The sequence below is a fragment of the Paralichthys olivaceus genome, chromosome 7, assembly GCF_024713975.1.
Source record: "Paralichthys olivaceus isolate ysfri-2021 chromosome 7, ASM2471397v2, whole genome shotgun sequence".
Classification (NCBI taxonomy): domain Eukaryota; kingdom Metazoa; phylum Chordata; class Actinopteri; order Pleuronectiformes; family Paralichthyidae; genus Paralichthys; species Paralichthys olivaceus.
Window position 1 is genome coordinate 16,041,184 of NC_091099.1, and position 13,255 is coordinate 16,054,438.

Genomic DNA, 13,255 nt, shown 5'->3' on the forward strand with positions numbered 1-13,255 from the left:
CAACTCGAAAGAATGTCCTTGTGCGATGTGAAAAGCAAAGAGTAGCAGCCTGTGGATGTCAGATCTGTTTGCAGAGTGAATGAAGAGAAGCAGCTCCAGGCTAAAAAAAAAGAGAAGGAGTTGTTATATTTTTAGCAGAGGTCGTGTTACCTCAACAACACACACACACACACACACACACGAAGTGTAATAAGAGCAGTGGTTTACAGCTCTTTTAGGGTGGGATTTCTTTGAGGAGTGGGCGGGTCAGCTCCACAGAGATGTAGGCGAAGAAAAACCCTCCTGCGCTTTTACGCACGGGGCGGGCCTTTCATTCATGCATGTTGGGGGGTGTATAGCACTCCGTCAGAGACAATCAGAGATGTTTGAGTTTCCATGCACAGTGACCAGGGAGGTGAAGCGGCGCACAGCATTATCACCCCTCCTCCAGCCCCAGCTCCGAGCACACGGGCCTCCACGTCCACACCACAGGGGCTTTTAAATCACAGCTCACCGCAACTATCTGCTTTTTATCTGTCGAGTTACAAGAAGGAAACTGGTCATGAGATGCGATTTGTTTGCGCCGGAGGACAGAAGGAAACACTAGATCAGACCTGTTGGCGATGATGGATTACTCCAAGGCGCAAATGGTGAGTGTCGATGGCTGCTGGGCAAACGCTCCCGCTCGTGTTTGTTACAGTAACAAAGCAAATGGCGTTTAATGTAGTCATCATCCAGAGCAGTGCTACTTTCACGGTGAAGTTTTCGCTGCAGTTTTTTTTCAGGATTATTTCGCCTTTACTTAGGTCTTAATGTTCACATTTATCTGTACTTTGGATTAAGTTTATTTCCATTCATAAAATCGAATAATCGATATATATCAGGGGCCTTTTTCTTTTGTTTCCCCTTTTTATTCGTATTTATATTGAAGTAGATTTCCCAAAAATGAGGCCTCATGTTCTCTTAATGAGAAACATTTGTATCCTGATTTCTCTCTCTCGACTAAATCAATACATTTTCTGTTGATGATTGTCTAAAGGCTTCAAGCTTTGTTTCACTTTAATCCCCCATTAATGTGCTTTCTGAGGAAGAGACTACCTCTCTTTGGAAAAGTTTCACTTCAACTCAAATATATACATGTATTTGAAACAACTAGTCTTATCTTACTTGGGCAACATTTTGGCCTTTTTGTACTTGTTGAATGCAGTTTCTAGTATCCATTAACTGTGGATCATTTCCTGTAACATATGGAAGCAAAAAACAAACAATCAAACACTTAAACAAACTGTGAACAACATTTTCTCAATGAAATTTCTCCCATAGTGATCTGTTCTCATTTTTGTCCATAGTCAAGCTTCTCCGAGGAGGGCAGTTCTCAGTCCAGTCCTGCTGGGGTGAAGCTGGAGGCGGTGATGGAACATCTGCAGAGGCAACAGGAAGCCAAACGGGAGATGAACCTCCAAGAAAAGCATCTTCAGGCTCAGCTGCTCTTCGCTCAGCACGCCTCAGCGGCCAGAGCCTCCGTGTTGTTCGGCAAAACGGACGCGCAAACTTATCAGGATGCTCAGCAAGCAGCTTTGCGCAGCCACCTCAGCAGAATGCATCAAGATGAAGAAGATGAAGACACCGATGAGGAGGAGCAGGAGATGGCTGGAAATGAAGATGATGATGAGGAAGATGAAGAGGAGGATGAGCAGAATGGGCCACATGGACAGGCGAAGAAACCCAGACTCCAGCAGATTCCTGGCTTCCCCTTCTCTTCTTATTCCACACCTCAATCAGCTGCTGTGAAGCAAATGTCCGAATCTCCACCTCCAGTAGTAAAACAGGAGCATGAGGAGAAGGAGCTGCTGTCTCCTGCGAGTCAACGCGCCTTCACATCACCCAATGGCTTCACTGACTGGGGCTACGATGAGCCACTGAAACAAGTGAGTTACCAAAATCATTGTATATTTTTTATTTCCTGTCATAAATCACAGGTCCATCCAATCCATTGTCTCATCTGAGACCACTCAGATACTTTTGTGACTATATTCCCATTTATAATGAGCCACAGCCTCACTTAAACATGTCCAGCGTCAAGATGAACATCTGTGACTCTGATCCTTACAGATTGTGTATGTTCTGCCTCGTGTTATTAACTGTTGCCTTCTTCCTGCTGAGTCAGGCTGACCACTCTACCTGCTGTTTTCTCAGAAGTGGAGAAAGCCAGCGTAGACCCTTTGGCAACATGCCCAAGCTTGATAGTGTTGAGGCTAATTACCGGCCGGGCCAGAGGTCTCTGCCTCTGCCGTACTCCGACTCATGTCTCACACTTTCAAAACGCGTTCTCGTCTCTCCAAGAGCTAATTGGTCTTGGCTCTTGTCCAATCTTGACTGTTCAGAGAAGCTGGTTCAGGACGGACAGAGCAGAGGGTTAATGAAAAGGCCTCAAGCAGGTTTTTATGGTCATGGTTTGCTTTGAGGGTTAACTGTGGTGTGAGGAATTTCTTGGTATGGTGGAGGATTTCTTCCCCCCTTGTAGTATCAGCCACGTCTCCTTTAAACATGTAAAAATAATCTGTATTAAACGTGAGATCCTGGAGCCAGTATTTACGAGCATGTTTTTCAGCAGATGTTTAACTACTTACAGGAAACGGAGGGTCTCCTCGTGGATTCCTTTTCTCCTTTTATGGGGGCTGATCTGATTGGTTCCTGTGTGTGTATGTTTCCCTTGCAAAGGCCCCACTTCAATACAATGCATTATGATTAATGAGGCCTGTGGGCAGAGGGTCGGCTGTGTGAGTGCCTCACAGCATACCAGCAGGCAACTGCCTATAACGTTTACTTACAGTAGTTTCAGTGAAGCAGAATGAACTTCTGCTCTCTGTTGAGATTGTTGTTGTTTTTTATTCAGAGGTATTTCAGGCGTATATTTGTTTTGTATTCTTTACCCTTTTATTCTCTGATTGTTGGTTAAAAAATTATGTGGACTACTGGTCCTTTTTATATATGTAAGAGCCGTGGTCATCCATGCTGGTCATTAGTCATTTAAAACCTCAACTAGGCCAGAAAATTCACCGCTGACGTAGCTCAGATGATAGCTTTGCATAATTTAGCCGTTGCTTGGCAACACTAAATGGCAGGTTAATTCAGCCGCAAGAAATCAATACATTATATACAACTGCATTGAGAATGTGTTTCCTTTTTCTTCAGTGCAGCACACAGAACCGTGAGATGTGAGGATTTAAAGCATACATTCGTTTTGAGTTACTTTGTGTTTAGGCCTGTTTTTCCAAGTCTCCATCAACATGTCAAACATTTCATCACTAATTCATCATGTGAAGACATAGAAGGTGATGTGTCAAGAATAGATGAACAAACATCTTTATATGTAGTCAGATTATCTTTTCAATCCTGTTAACCATTAAATAAAAGTAGCCAGGGTTTCTTTATCATCACTAACCAGGGAACACTGAGCATAACAAGCAAATCTACGACCTTTTAGCCGACAAAAGATACAAATATTAGTATTATTTTAAGATTGAATTTCAAAGCAAGATTCCTTTTGGTGTTTTACCACAAAACTATCTTATGGGAAATCCATGGAAATAACTTTATTACAAATAGTTTTATTTATTTTGCAAGTTAAACAGTGTCTGGTTGAAATTTATGTGGTTTTACTTGTCTCTCTTGTTTCCGAAGTTTTTTTATTTTCTGTTTTACACTGGCCAATCAGACCTCTGTAGTTAGTCATGGTCCTGCTGTACAAGCTAGACAGCCATTGTTCACTCCTTGTGTGCGGTCTCACTGTAAAAGCCCTTAAATGTAACATGGGCGGGGACAAAGAGCCCAATGTCCACTGGCAGACTAAGCCCCCGGCTCAGCGAGGGGCCAGATAAATGATCTTGACTTGTTCGGGTGACTAAAGGCTCAATAATTTGATTTGGATTAAACATTTGTTCCCCCTGCTGTTACATTGAAATTTGGTGAGGGATACGTTTTCACTGCTGCTCTGCTGGAACAGTCGAATGATTTTGATGAAGCTCATTAAAAGAGGAAGTTTTCAGTTACCGACAATGTATTGAGCATTTTAATGGGACATTTCTAACTTAGTGTGAATTCTTTTTTTTATCTTGTCCAGTTAAACAGGCATATTTTACAGATCTACTTTTATGTGGTAACACACATTATCTTGATAATTTCCCATATGAATACATTATATCACCTAAAGCCCAATAAAAAAACTGTCCTTTTTAACGAAACAAAAGAAACCTTTTCCTGACCTACATAGTGAATAGTATCGGGATTCCCAGGGCTGGATGTGTGAAAGCTCTGTGAGCAATTAACTGAAAGCTCTTTGTTAATAGATCCACAGTAGGTCTCACTTGCTCATCAATAAGGGGGGAAGGGTTTTATTTCCATTTGATGGTGAAAAGACTGGCATGTTTATCTGCCCTCACATCAATAGGTTCTCTGCTGTGGGAGTCCTTTTATTAGAAATCGTAAGATGAAGCTTTTACATGTGTCAACAGCTCTGCCACCACAGACAGAGTTTTGTGTGTAAAGTGGATGTACTGTTCGACCAGTTCAGTCAACTTAAAACAGAGGAGCAGAAAATCATTTCCCAGAAAGAAGTTGTTGGCCCCCTATATGTTTATTTACACTGAATCAAAGAAAGCCAGCATGTTACTACCCCCATGTGTGATTTCAGATAGAATCAGAGGTGTGATGTGTAACACAGCAGTGTCAGCGGTTTCCCCACCACGCTACCTCTCCCCTTTATTCAACCCTGCAACTATACCTCTGCTGTCACCAATAAAGGCAGATTATATACAAAGTGAGGCAGAAGTACGCTGCAACGTTTCCCACTGTGTGAAGGGGACTGTTGTTAAACATGTGTCTGATGTAACAGCGGGGCCTAAATAAGCCATACTTATACCCTAGCTTCTGCAGTAGTCAGAGGTACAGTACGTGGACATATCTTTGAGTATTTCAAATAATTAAAAAACATCACTGGGAAAATGTTCAGCTTTCACACTTGCTTTGTATTTTAAGCTTGTGAAAGTTAGCAAGTGAGCAGACAGGTTGAACTGTTTGAAAAGAAAATATGAAAACTACAGTTAAATGCTAAAGTTTCAAAGTTACTAAGTGTTTAGGATGCTTAGCTAGAAGTGGATAAATGTTAAAGTAGCTAAAGCAATGAATTCATATTTGCCTACTGGATAAATATTTGAAATAGTCAACTAAAAGTAAACAATAAATAATAATAATAGATTAAAGTTGTGAAGCGAGATGGTTACGAATTTAGCTAAAAGGTTTGGGTAGTTAAAATCATTAGTTAAACATATTTAATAAATAGTTGAATTAGTGAGGCAAATGTATGAGATGAACAGTTCAAATGCTAGTAAATTATTAAAAGGTTTAAACTTATAAAAGTTGAGAAGCTCCATTGTGAGATAGTTTGCGATAAGTATTGGAGGATAGTTGAAATAGTTAGCTAAACATATTGGAGAAATAGTTTTAATTGTTATCTTAAAGTAATTGATGGTTGAAATAGAGGAAAGAAGCAAAATGGTTTAAATTGCTGGCTAAAATCGGTCATATGTAATTAAGATGGTGCAAATAGTTCAAACTGGTGTTTTCCTAAAGGTAAAGCTTATTGAAAAACAGCATTGAATAAATAGGTACCTATTAGATAAATGGTAACAGTTCTTCTGTAGTTTTAAATTAAATCCAGTTTAAACTTGTCCCACCGAACTCTGGTAGGACCGTGCATGGGTCACATCTGACAAAGGTTGGGAACCACTTTACATCGGCCTGCAGCTGTTGATTGTGGACCAGCATGTGCAGGTTAGATTGTGTTTATACTATAAACACAGGGAGAGTTACAGCTGGACTGGAAGTTAACAGATAATGGGTATCCTGTATATTTAACAGCTCTTAGTTTATAGTTAACTGCACCAGATGGGATCAGGCTGCTGTGCCAAACACTTAGTGAATATGAAAATGCGTTTTAACAATAAAATTATACATTGAAATAAAATGATCAAGTCTTTGTGAGGGGAAAGCAAGTTAGGACAAAAACAGTCTTATTTTGATTAACCACAAAGCACGATTATTGAAGCATTTGATCCTTTCACAAACTAAAACATGATTTGTTGTCTAGAATACACATGCTTTGTTTTGACATAAAACACAAGCAGTAGCTTAACGACATGTAAGCAATGTCCTTCACATGCCCACAGAAAACAAACCAGTAATAGATATCCAAAAAGAAAACAAACATGTCTGGGGCTGTAACTCGATCCACACTAGTCGTCGAATAAATAAATTGTCTTGTCAGTTTTGAGCACCCATGGGAGGGATACTAGAAAAACACATCAACAACTTAGAGTAATTGTAGTGACGGACTGTTTTCTTCCCATCATGTTTGATTTTCAGACTTGCATCATCATGCAGCTCTTGGTTTGCAGAACAATAACTCCCCAGCATGTTTTTCCGCACAGTTGCACACACACTGCCCTCCACTCACATTTTTAACCTTTAACTGTCGTCTCAAGGGGGGGCGGTGAGGGAGGAATAACATGTCACATTAAAATACCTAATGAGCATGGGGCCTTTCATTATTCTCTGGATGCCGTTCTTTAATCCCCATTTTACTTAGCCCAGCCCAGCTTCTTACGATTGGACACTCTGATAGTGGTTTTAATGCTGGACACAAGAAGTGGGAAATGCAGATTCCTTGAGGAAAATGTGACAAATATTAATTGGAAGCTACAACATCCCAGTGTTTGATTTGATTTATTGATCTCTTTGATAATCCTGTGTGTCTATATTGCATGTCTGGTGGTCCAGTGACATCATCTACAGCACATTACTCTATGTATATTCATTTTTTGTCTGAAGTAAGCTTTTGGAAAATAACTTCTAAACTAACCGGATGCGAGACAATCTGGTGGACAAACTGCCAACTGATGTTTTTCTCTGTGGGTTTTCTTACAGAGAGGAAGCGCTATCTGGGCCGAGGAGACTGACGGAGGGAAATTGAGAGGAGAACCATCGAGGGACTTTGCCAAAGTGAGTAGATTCAGCAGATGTATGTAAATAAGATAGTGCCTGAAATAATCAGAGTAAAAGGTGATGAGCATGTTGCTGATGTTTTTTAAATACATTTTCAGCTCTATGAACTGGATAATGACCCACAACGAAAGGAGTTTCTTGATGACCTCTTTGTCTTTATGCAGAAACGAGGTAAGACCCATTAATGATTTCATACATTTTTTCTTTGTCTCTCTTCTAAAGCGTTTATCTGTCTTTCTTTCTTACATTTTAAGTCCATGTCTTTGTGGATCCATAAACCAAGTCGCTCTGTTCTTTAGCACCAGGGAGTTGTCTTTTCTGCTATTCAAGTTAATGCAAGGGAACACTGCATCACACCACATTATTAACCCTCAGTCATTAACCACTCATATTTGGACACGCTGGATAAAGTTGCCTTCAGGGTAATTGGATTCTTTTTTATTTCTAATAAAGTGAAATGTATGTGAAAACCTAATAAGTAACATATGTCGACTAACTAAATATTATTGTTTCCATCTTGTAAATCCATCATAGTGTAACTGAATTTCAATCTTTTTCTAATTGTCACAAATAATTTCAACACATGGTTTTAAATACCCCAGAACATGGAGTGACTTTGGTAAGATTAGAAATAATACCATATAATACTCACAACATACATTTACAAACAAAAATGTAAATGTTTAAAAACTCACTTTTCAGAATTTTTTAAAATTAATATCAAAACAAACAATTTTTTTGGTCCATACTGGCATATGTGCAAACTTCCAGCTCTGCATTTTTCGGAGTTTCCTTTGATATTTTTTACTGGTCACATCAAGAAAATATTGCATACAATATAAATCAGCCATTTTGAGCTACATCACACTGACATTTATCTAAGAATTGCAAAGTAACTGATCTCTAAAAAAAAAGTGCTAAATAAACAGTATTTAACTGAGGCAAATTAAAGAGAAATATAAATATAATGTCCTTTAAACAATGAACTCTTTTGATAGCTTTTATCACAATGTTGTTAAGTATTGCTAAGTTTGTTAAAGAAACAATTTCCAGTCAAACAAAAGTCCTATAGATGCAGCAATCTTTCCTCGTGTGGATAAAGGCCACACATGGCAAAGGGTCGTATTTGTCTGTGGCATGTGTTCATCTTAAGCACAAAGTAATCTGACCCCTGCTACTGCTTTTTAGCCTCCTTCATTAATTGGCTTTTCTCCAAATCAGGATTTGAAGGGTTGCCTGTCATCCCGGTGATTGGCAGACACTTCTGGCTTTGAAGTGACTCCGCCTCCTGCGCTACAATCAATGCAGCAACAAGGCTGCTGTTGTGGAATTATCCCAACCCCCATCCATCTGAAATAGGCCTCATTAGACTAGTCTGCCCACATAGATTATACATGCTAAGCCATATTGCTTAATGTTAACCTCGGGTAGTCAGATGACACTGACCAATTCTTCATCATGCCTTTACAAAAAGTAGAAAATAAAAACACCATCACAATTTTTCATTGTGTGTATCCTTCTGTTTATTCAGGAACTCCTGTGAACCGCATCCCCATCATGGCAAAGCAAATTCTGGACCTGTACAGGCTCTATAAGCTCGTGACAGAGAAGGGAGGCCTGGTGGAGGTCATCAACAAGAAGATCTGGAGAGAAATCACCAAAGGCCTCAACCTCCCCACGTCAATCACCAGCGCTGCGTTCACCCTCCGCACCCAGTGAGTGTCTCTCAGATTATCAACAGAAATCTTCATAACACTTTTCTGTTAATTCATCAGAGTCTAAATTGCTTTATCTAGAACACAGTGCACCCTTTATGAATAAATAATGAATAACAGCTCCCAGTGTATCATTACATCAATTAATAATAATAATTCTACTTGTATATCTATATTATACTTTTAATATTATTGTATTTTTATTATTTATCACAATCAGAAGTACTTCATTAGAAGAGCGACATGGATTTGGAAAGAAATGTCATAATCTGATTACTGTTGAATTAATGGATACATTTGAATCACTAACCAAGGACAATAAACCCTTTATATAAATTAATTCATTAATACAAATGAAACCCACAGGAGTTGCTCATTATTCTGGATTAGATTGGAATTGTTTTCATTTAATGTGAGCAGCTCTACAACATGTGATAGTAATTTAAAAACTGCCACATTCTACCCTCCATGTTGGATGAAACTGTAGGATATATCAAACCCATATGCCTGTAATTAATGCACATAAGATTGTTTTTATATTCTTTTAATTTTAAAGAATTAAATTATGTAACTGCAGCATGTTTGTAAAATTGAACAGGTATCCATCAAATGTTAAAATCCCTTCATTGCAGGTATATGAAGTACCTGTACCCATTCGAGTGTGAGAAGAAGCGACTGAGTTCTCCTGGTGAACTGCAGGCCGCTATCGACAGCAACCGCAGAGAAGGCCGACGTCCCAGCTACACTAACAGCCTGTACCGCTACTCTCCCTCCCCGAGCGGTGCTCCTCACTCCCTCCTCTCCTCTCCCACGATGCAAAGCACCCCGACTCTACACAACAACTTGAATTCATCCGCTAGTCCAAATCTAAAGAGAAACACAGGTATGACATTACTTTGAGTGGATGTTGTTAAAAACTGGTTTGATACCCCCCCAACACATTGATAATGAAATTAATATTTGTTTCAATATACAGTAAATGCAGTTTACACAGACAGGATTCTTTCTCATGTATCATGGTATAAATCTAAAGAGAACCCGACATTCAATTAAAAATTATTTTCACTTTTTTCTGTCAGATGAGAGCCCCACCCCTCTTATACCCACTCGGCTGCCCATGGCTCTGGCCCTGGGACAGCAGCAGCAGCAGCTGGCACAAGCTGCCACATTGGAGCATCTCAGAGAGCGGCTGGAGCGAGGAGCTGCAGCCGCCGCAGCCGATGCTCCAGAGAAGAAAATGATGCGGCTGGCAGAGGAGCAGCAGCGCCTCATGCAGCAGGCGCTCCAACAAAACCTCCTGGCCATGGCCTCTCACTTCAACCCAATGAACCTCAAGCTTAACAATGGACATGGTGGGTTAACCAAACTTTACTGACATAGATAATTATTAAACATGAAGAGTCAATTAATTTGAGTATTTCATATTGTTGTTCTTCCACAGAGAGCAAACAGGATTTGTCTCTGAGTATCTCCACTAATGGAGCAGCCAGTATCAGTGTGTCTGTGGAGGTCAATGGAACTATTTACTCAGGTATGTGACTTCTTTTACTTTTAAAAGGAAACAGTGTTTTTTTTCTCTTCTAAATTCCAAAAGTACTGAGAAATGTTCTGGGATTAATGGGATTTATTTCTATTGAATTAATCATTTCATTTGTCGAAATTAGAAATTCAAATTTAATCATTTATTATACACATTTCATACCATCATCACGTCGAGTTTATTGTGAAAACGATGCACATTTTTGAATGAGGATGCACTTTACTCTCAGGTCTACTTAAAACCATAGTTAAACATTTTTGGGAAACATTTAAATTTTCTTTCTTACTAAGAATTTGGTTGGAAAATGGGCATTAGTTTAATATCTATGCATAAAGTAGCCTATGTAGCTACATGATTAGCTTAACTCAGCATATATATTGGAAATAGGGAAATTAGCCTTGCTCTTTTATAAAAAAGATAATAACTTCTGACCAGCACCTATGAAGCTCATTATCTCGCATTTTATATCTTTTTTATTTAATACATGCAAATACTAAAGTGTAAAAGCAATTAGCCTTACGAATGCATTTTACTGACTTTTGTCTCTGTTTGCTGTACGCTAGCATTATAATTTTCATTATTTTCATGAATTCTTTGTATATAGAGCAGTTAATATTGAGAGAATGTTGATAATGTCTACACTGAACTTTGCCTTGAATATTGTAATGTCAGTAAATACAAGAAGCTGAACACACGGAGTGTTTTTAATCTCTATTGTTTTTAATATTGATCCTTTCTCTGATCAACTGATTGTAGGAAAGCTGTTTGCCCAGAAATCTGCTGCTGCTGTGGCGTCGCAGGCCGTGACTTTGGCAGGAACCAGTGGTTTCAGTGCCCTCTCCTCCTCACACAGCCCCTCGTCTTCATCATCCACCTCCTCTAAGGGACCAAATTAAGGTTTACTGGCTATTAGATCTGTCAAAACAACTACCAAGTGTACTTCTCTTGTCAGACAACTCTGTGAACTTTGTAGGGAAATCAGCCGCAACACATTCCACCTTAGTTTTTCCATTACCCTGACAGCGTAATGTGCTCGTCAATGGGACACTGGTGTTTGACCAGACTGACTATAATATAGATTTGAATCACAGTTTACCTTAGTGCCTGGCAGAAGCTTCTTTTTGAAATGTACTGGCACTCATGTGTGAAGGGCTTTACATGGTTTGTTTAGAAGTGTCTTTAGAGCAGAAAAGTGCACAATGAGAACCAATTCCAACAGGTTTTTTCTTTTAATGTCAGCTACATTTGTAGCTAATCATCAAACAGGTCTTTAGCTGCCCTCTTTCCTTAGTCCTCGGTAGATCAGTGTGGTTGCCAAAGTGCAGCTAGTGAAGACCAAAAAGCTGTATTTCAGTACAATAGGTTTAATGATTATCAAAGGTTTTCACTGAAGCCATTTTTTTTTCTTCCTGTTGGCAAAAAGTTGGTTTAATTTCAGTGGAAGTGTGTAGTTTATTGTCAGCTGTAGTATTTACTTAAGAATCAAATGCAATTTAAAAGAAATTGGTTGACGGTTGGTTGGATTTTTTTTTGTAATGTATTTTTTTAATTTAATCATTTGGCCTGGCCTTAAAAAGTGCAAACATTTTTGTTTATTCAATCAGTTTTGAATCAAAGGCAAATTTTTGAGGACAAGGTTCCTGCAGTGAGATGTAGGCCTATGTTAGAAAGGAGTGATAAAACATTTACCTCATTTGACTTCCCACGATTGTAAGTTTTGTGGAAGTTTGTTCTGGACTCAGGAATGTCCTCTGGACTTGTCACTGTTCCATCTCATAATATATTGCTGTGTTGTATTTGTATAAACGTAAAGAATGTATCATTAATGACCTCAAGCTTTTGACAAGTGAACACTGAAACAGTGCTACCTCACTCTTCTGGAGAAATATGCAATAGTTATTGCAGCATGTGTTGGTTTAGCCATCTGCTGAAATAATCTGCATGTGGACAATCAAGTAGACATATCACTGCAAACAAATGTCACTGTGAACTTGGCAAAAAAAATCAAAGTTAATGTTAAACTCTGTTTTGGTATTTGATTAACATATTTCCTGGACATGTGGCCATGAGGAATAAAGAAATCTTGTGTGCTGTTGACAGACTGTGTTCTGTTGTCTCATTTAAGATATTACAATGTGTTTCACCTTAAACTGATCTCTAATTCGTAAAGTAAAAGCGTTTTAGAGCAAGTGGGATTAATTCATTTCTGGTTTTCTTCTTTCACCTGCATCACACTGACTTCATCTGTGATTTATCTGAGTTTATGTTGTCACATTTATTGATCTGAATGTCAAAAATTGACTTCCATGATAAAATCTGATGTATATTGCACCTACTTTCATCGCAGTTCAAATTCACTCAAGCTGCACATACTCATTGATATCAGTTTACTTAATATACCAGATTTTTCATCAAGAGTTATTGATTATTCCCTGACAAACTGGCGAAAATGTAAAAAAAAAAAAGTCCTATCTTGCAATGTGATAAAAAAATAAATAAACCCCAAAATTAAATGGGTTCTTTCTTGGTCCATGTTCCAGCTTAACACAACGTTTCATGGAATATTTGTTCCTTGGTTTTTGCGTAATCCTGCAAACTAGCAAACATCCAAGAAAAAAACAGACTGGTGAAAACTTCCTTAGGAGAGGTAATTAAATACCAATGGTAAAATGCAAATAACCACTCTCACATATTAACTTGCATACTTGCATCTGTAATGATTACTTACATTTAATGTACTCAATGCTACATTCAACTAAATATTTATATGAAGATGTTCTGTCATGTATTAAACTACTCAGCTGCGGTTATCCAGCATTACAATATATAACAGTATAATTTAAATTATACTAAGAACTAATAATATCCATGTACTTTCATATCAGTGTCAGGACTATCTCTTCAAAGTGAATATTTTTAATAAGTGTCTTTACTGAGAAGAATATTAAAAAAATACTGT

At 38.5% G+C, this 13,255-nt stretch overlaps 1 protein-coding gene across 1 annotated transcript; it reads left to right on the top strand.

Moving 5' to 3' along the window:
- The first annotated feature begins 360 nt into the window (after nucleotides 1-360).
- On the top strand, nucleotides 361-12,393 carry LOC109624571 (AT-rich interactive domain-containing protein 3A-like). The gene is made up of 9 exons (XM_020079347.2): nucleotides 361-629; nucleotides 1,329-1,907; nucleotides 6,964-7,038; nucleotides 7,140-7,212; nucleotides 8,573-8,756; nucleotides 9,389-9,639; nucleotides 9,836-10,108; nucleotides 10,198-10,287; nucleotides 11,053-12,393. The coding sequence occupies exons 1-9, from the start codon at nucleotides 603-605 to the stop codon at nucleotides 11,190-11,192; spliced, it is 1,692 nt and encodes a 563-aa protein (XP_019934906.2). The 5' UTR covers nucleotides 361-602; the 3' UTR covers nucleotides 11,193-12,393.
- Nucleotides 12,394-13,255: the final 862 nt, after the last annotated feature.

Bases quoted from the DNA above. Each gene is read 5' to 3' on its own strand.
- LOC109624571 (XM_020079347.2), top strand. From the start codon at position 603: ATGATGGATTACTCCAAGGCGCAAATG. The intron at 630-1,328 runs GTGAGTGTCGAT...TTTTGTCCATAG, and splicing joins ATTACTCCAAGGCGCAAATG to TCAAGCTTCTCCGAGGAGGG. The intron at 9,640-9,835 runs GTATGACATTAC...TTTTTCTGTCAG, and splicing joins AAATCTAAAGAGAAACACAG to ATGAGAGCCCCACCCCTCTT.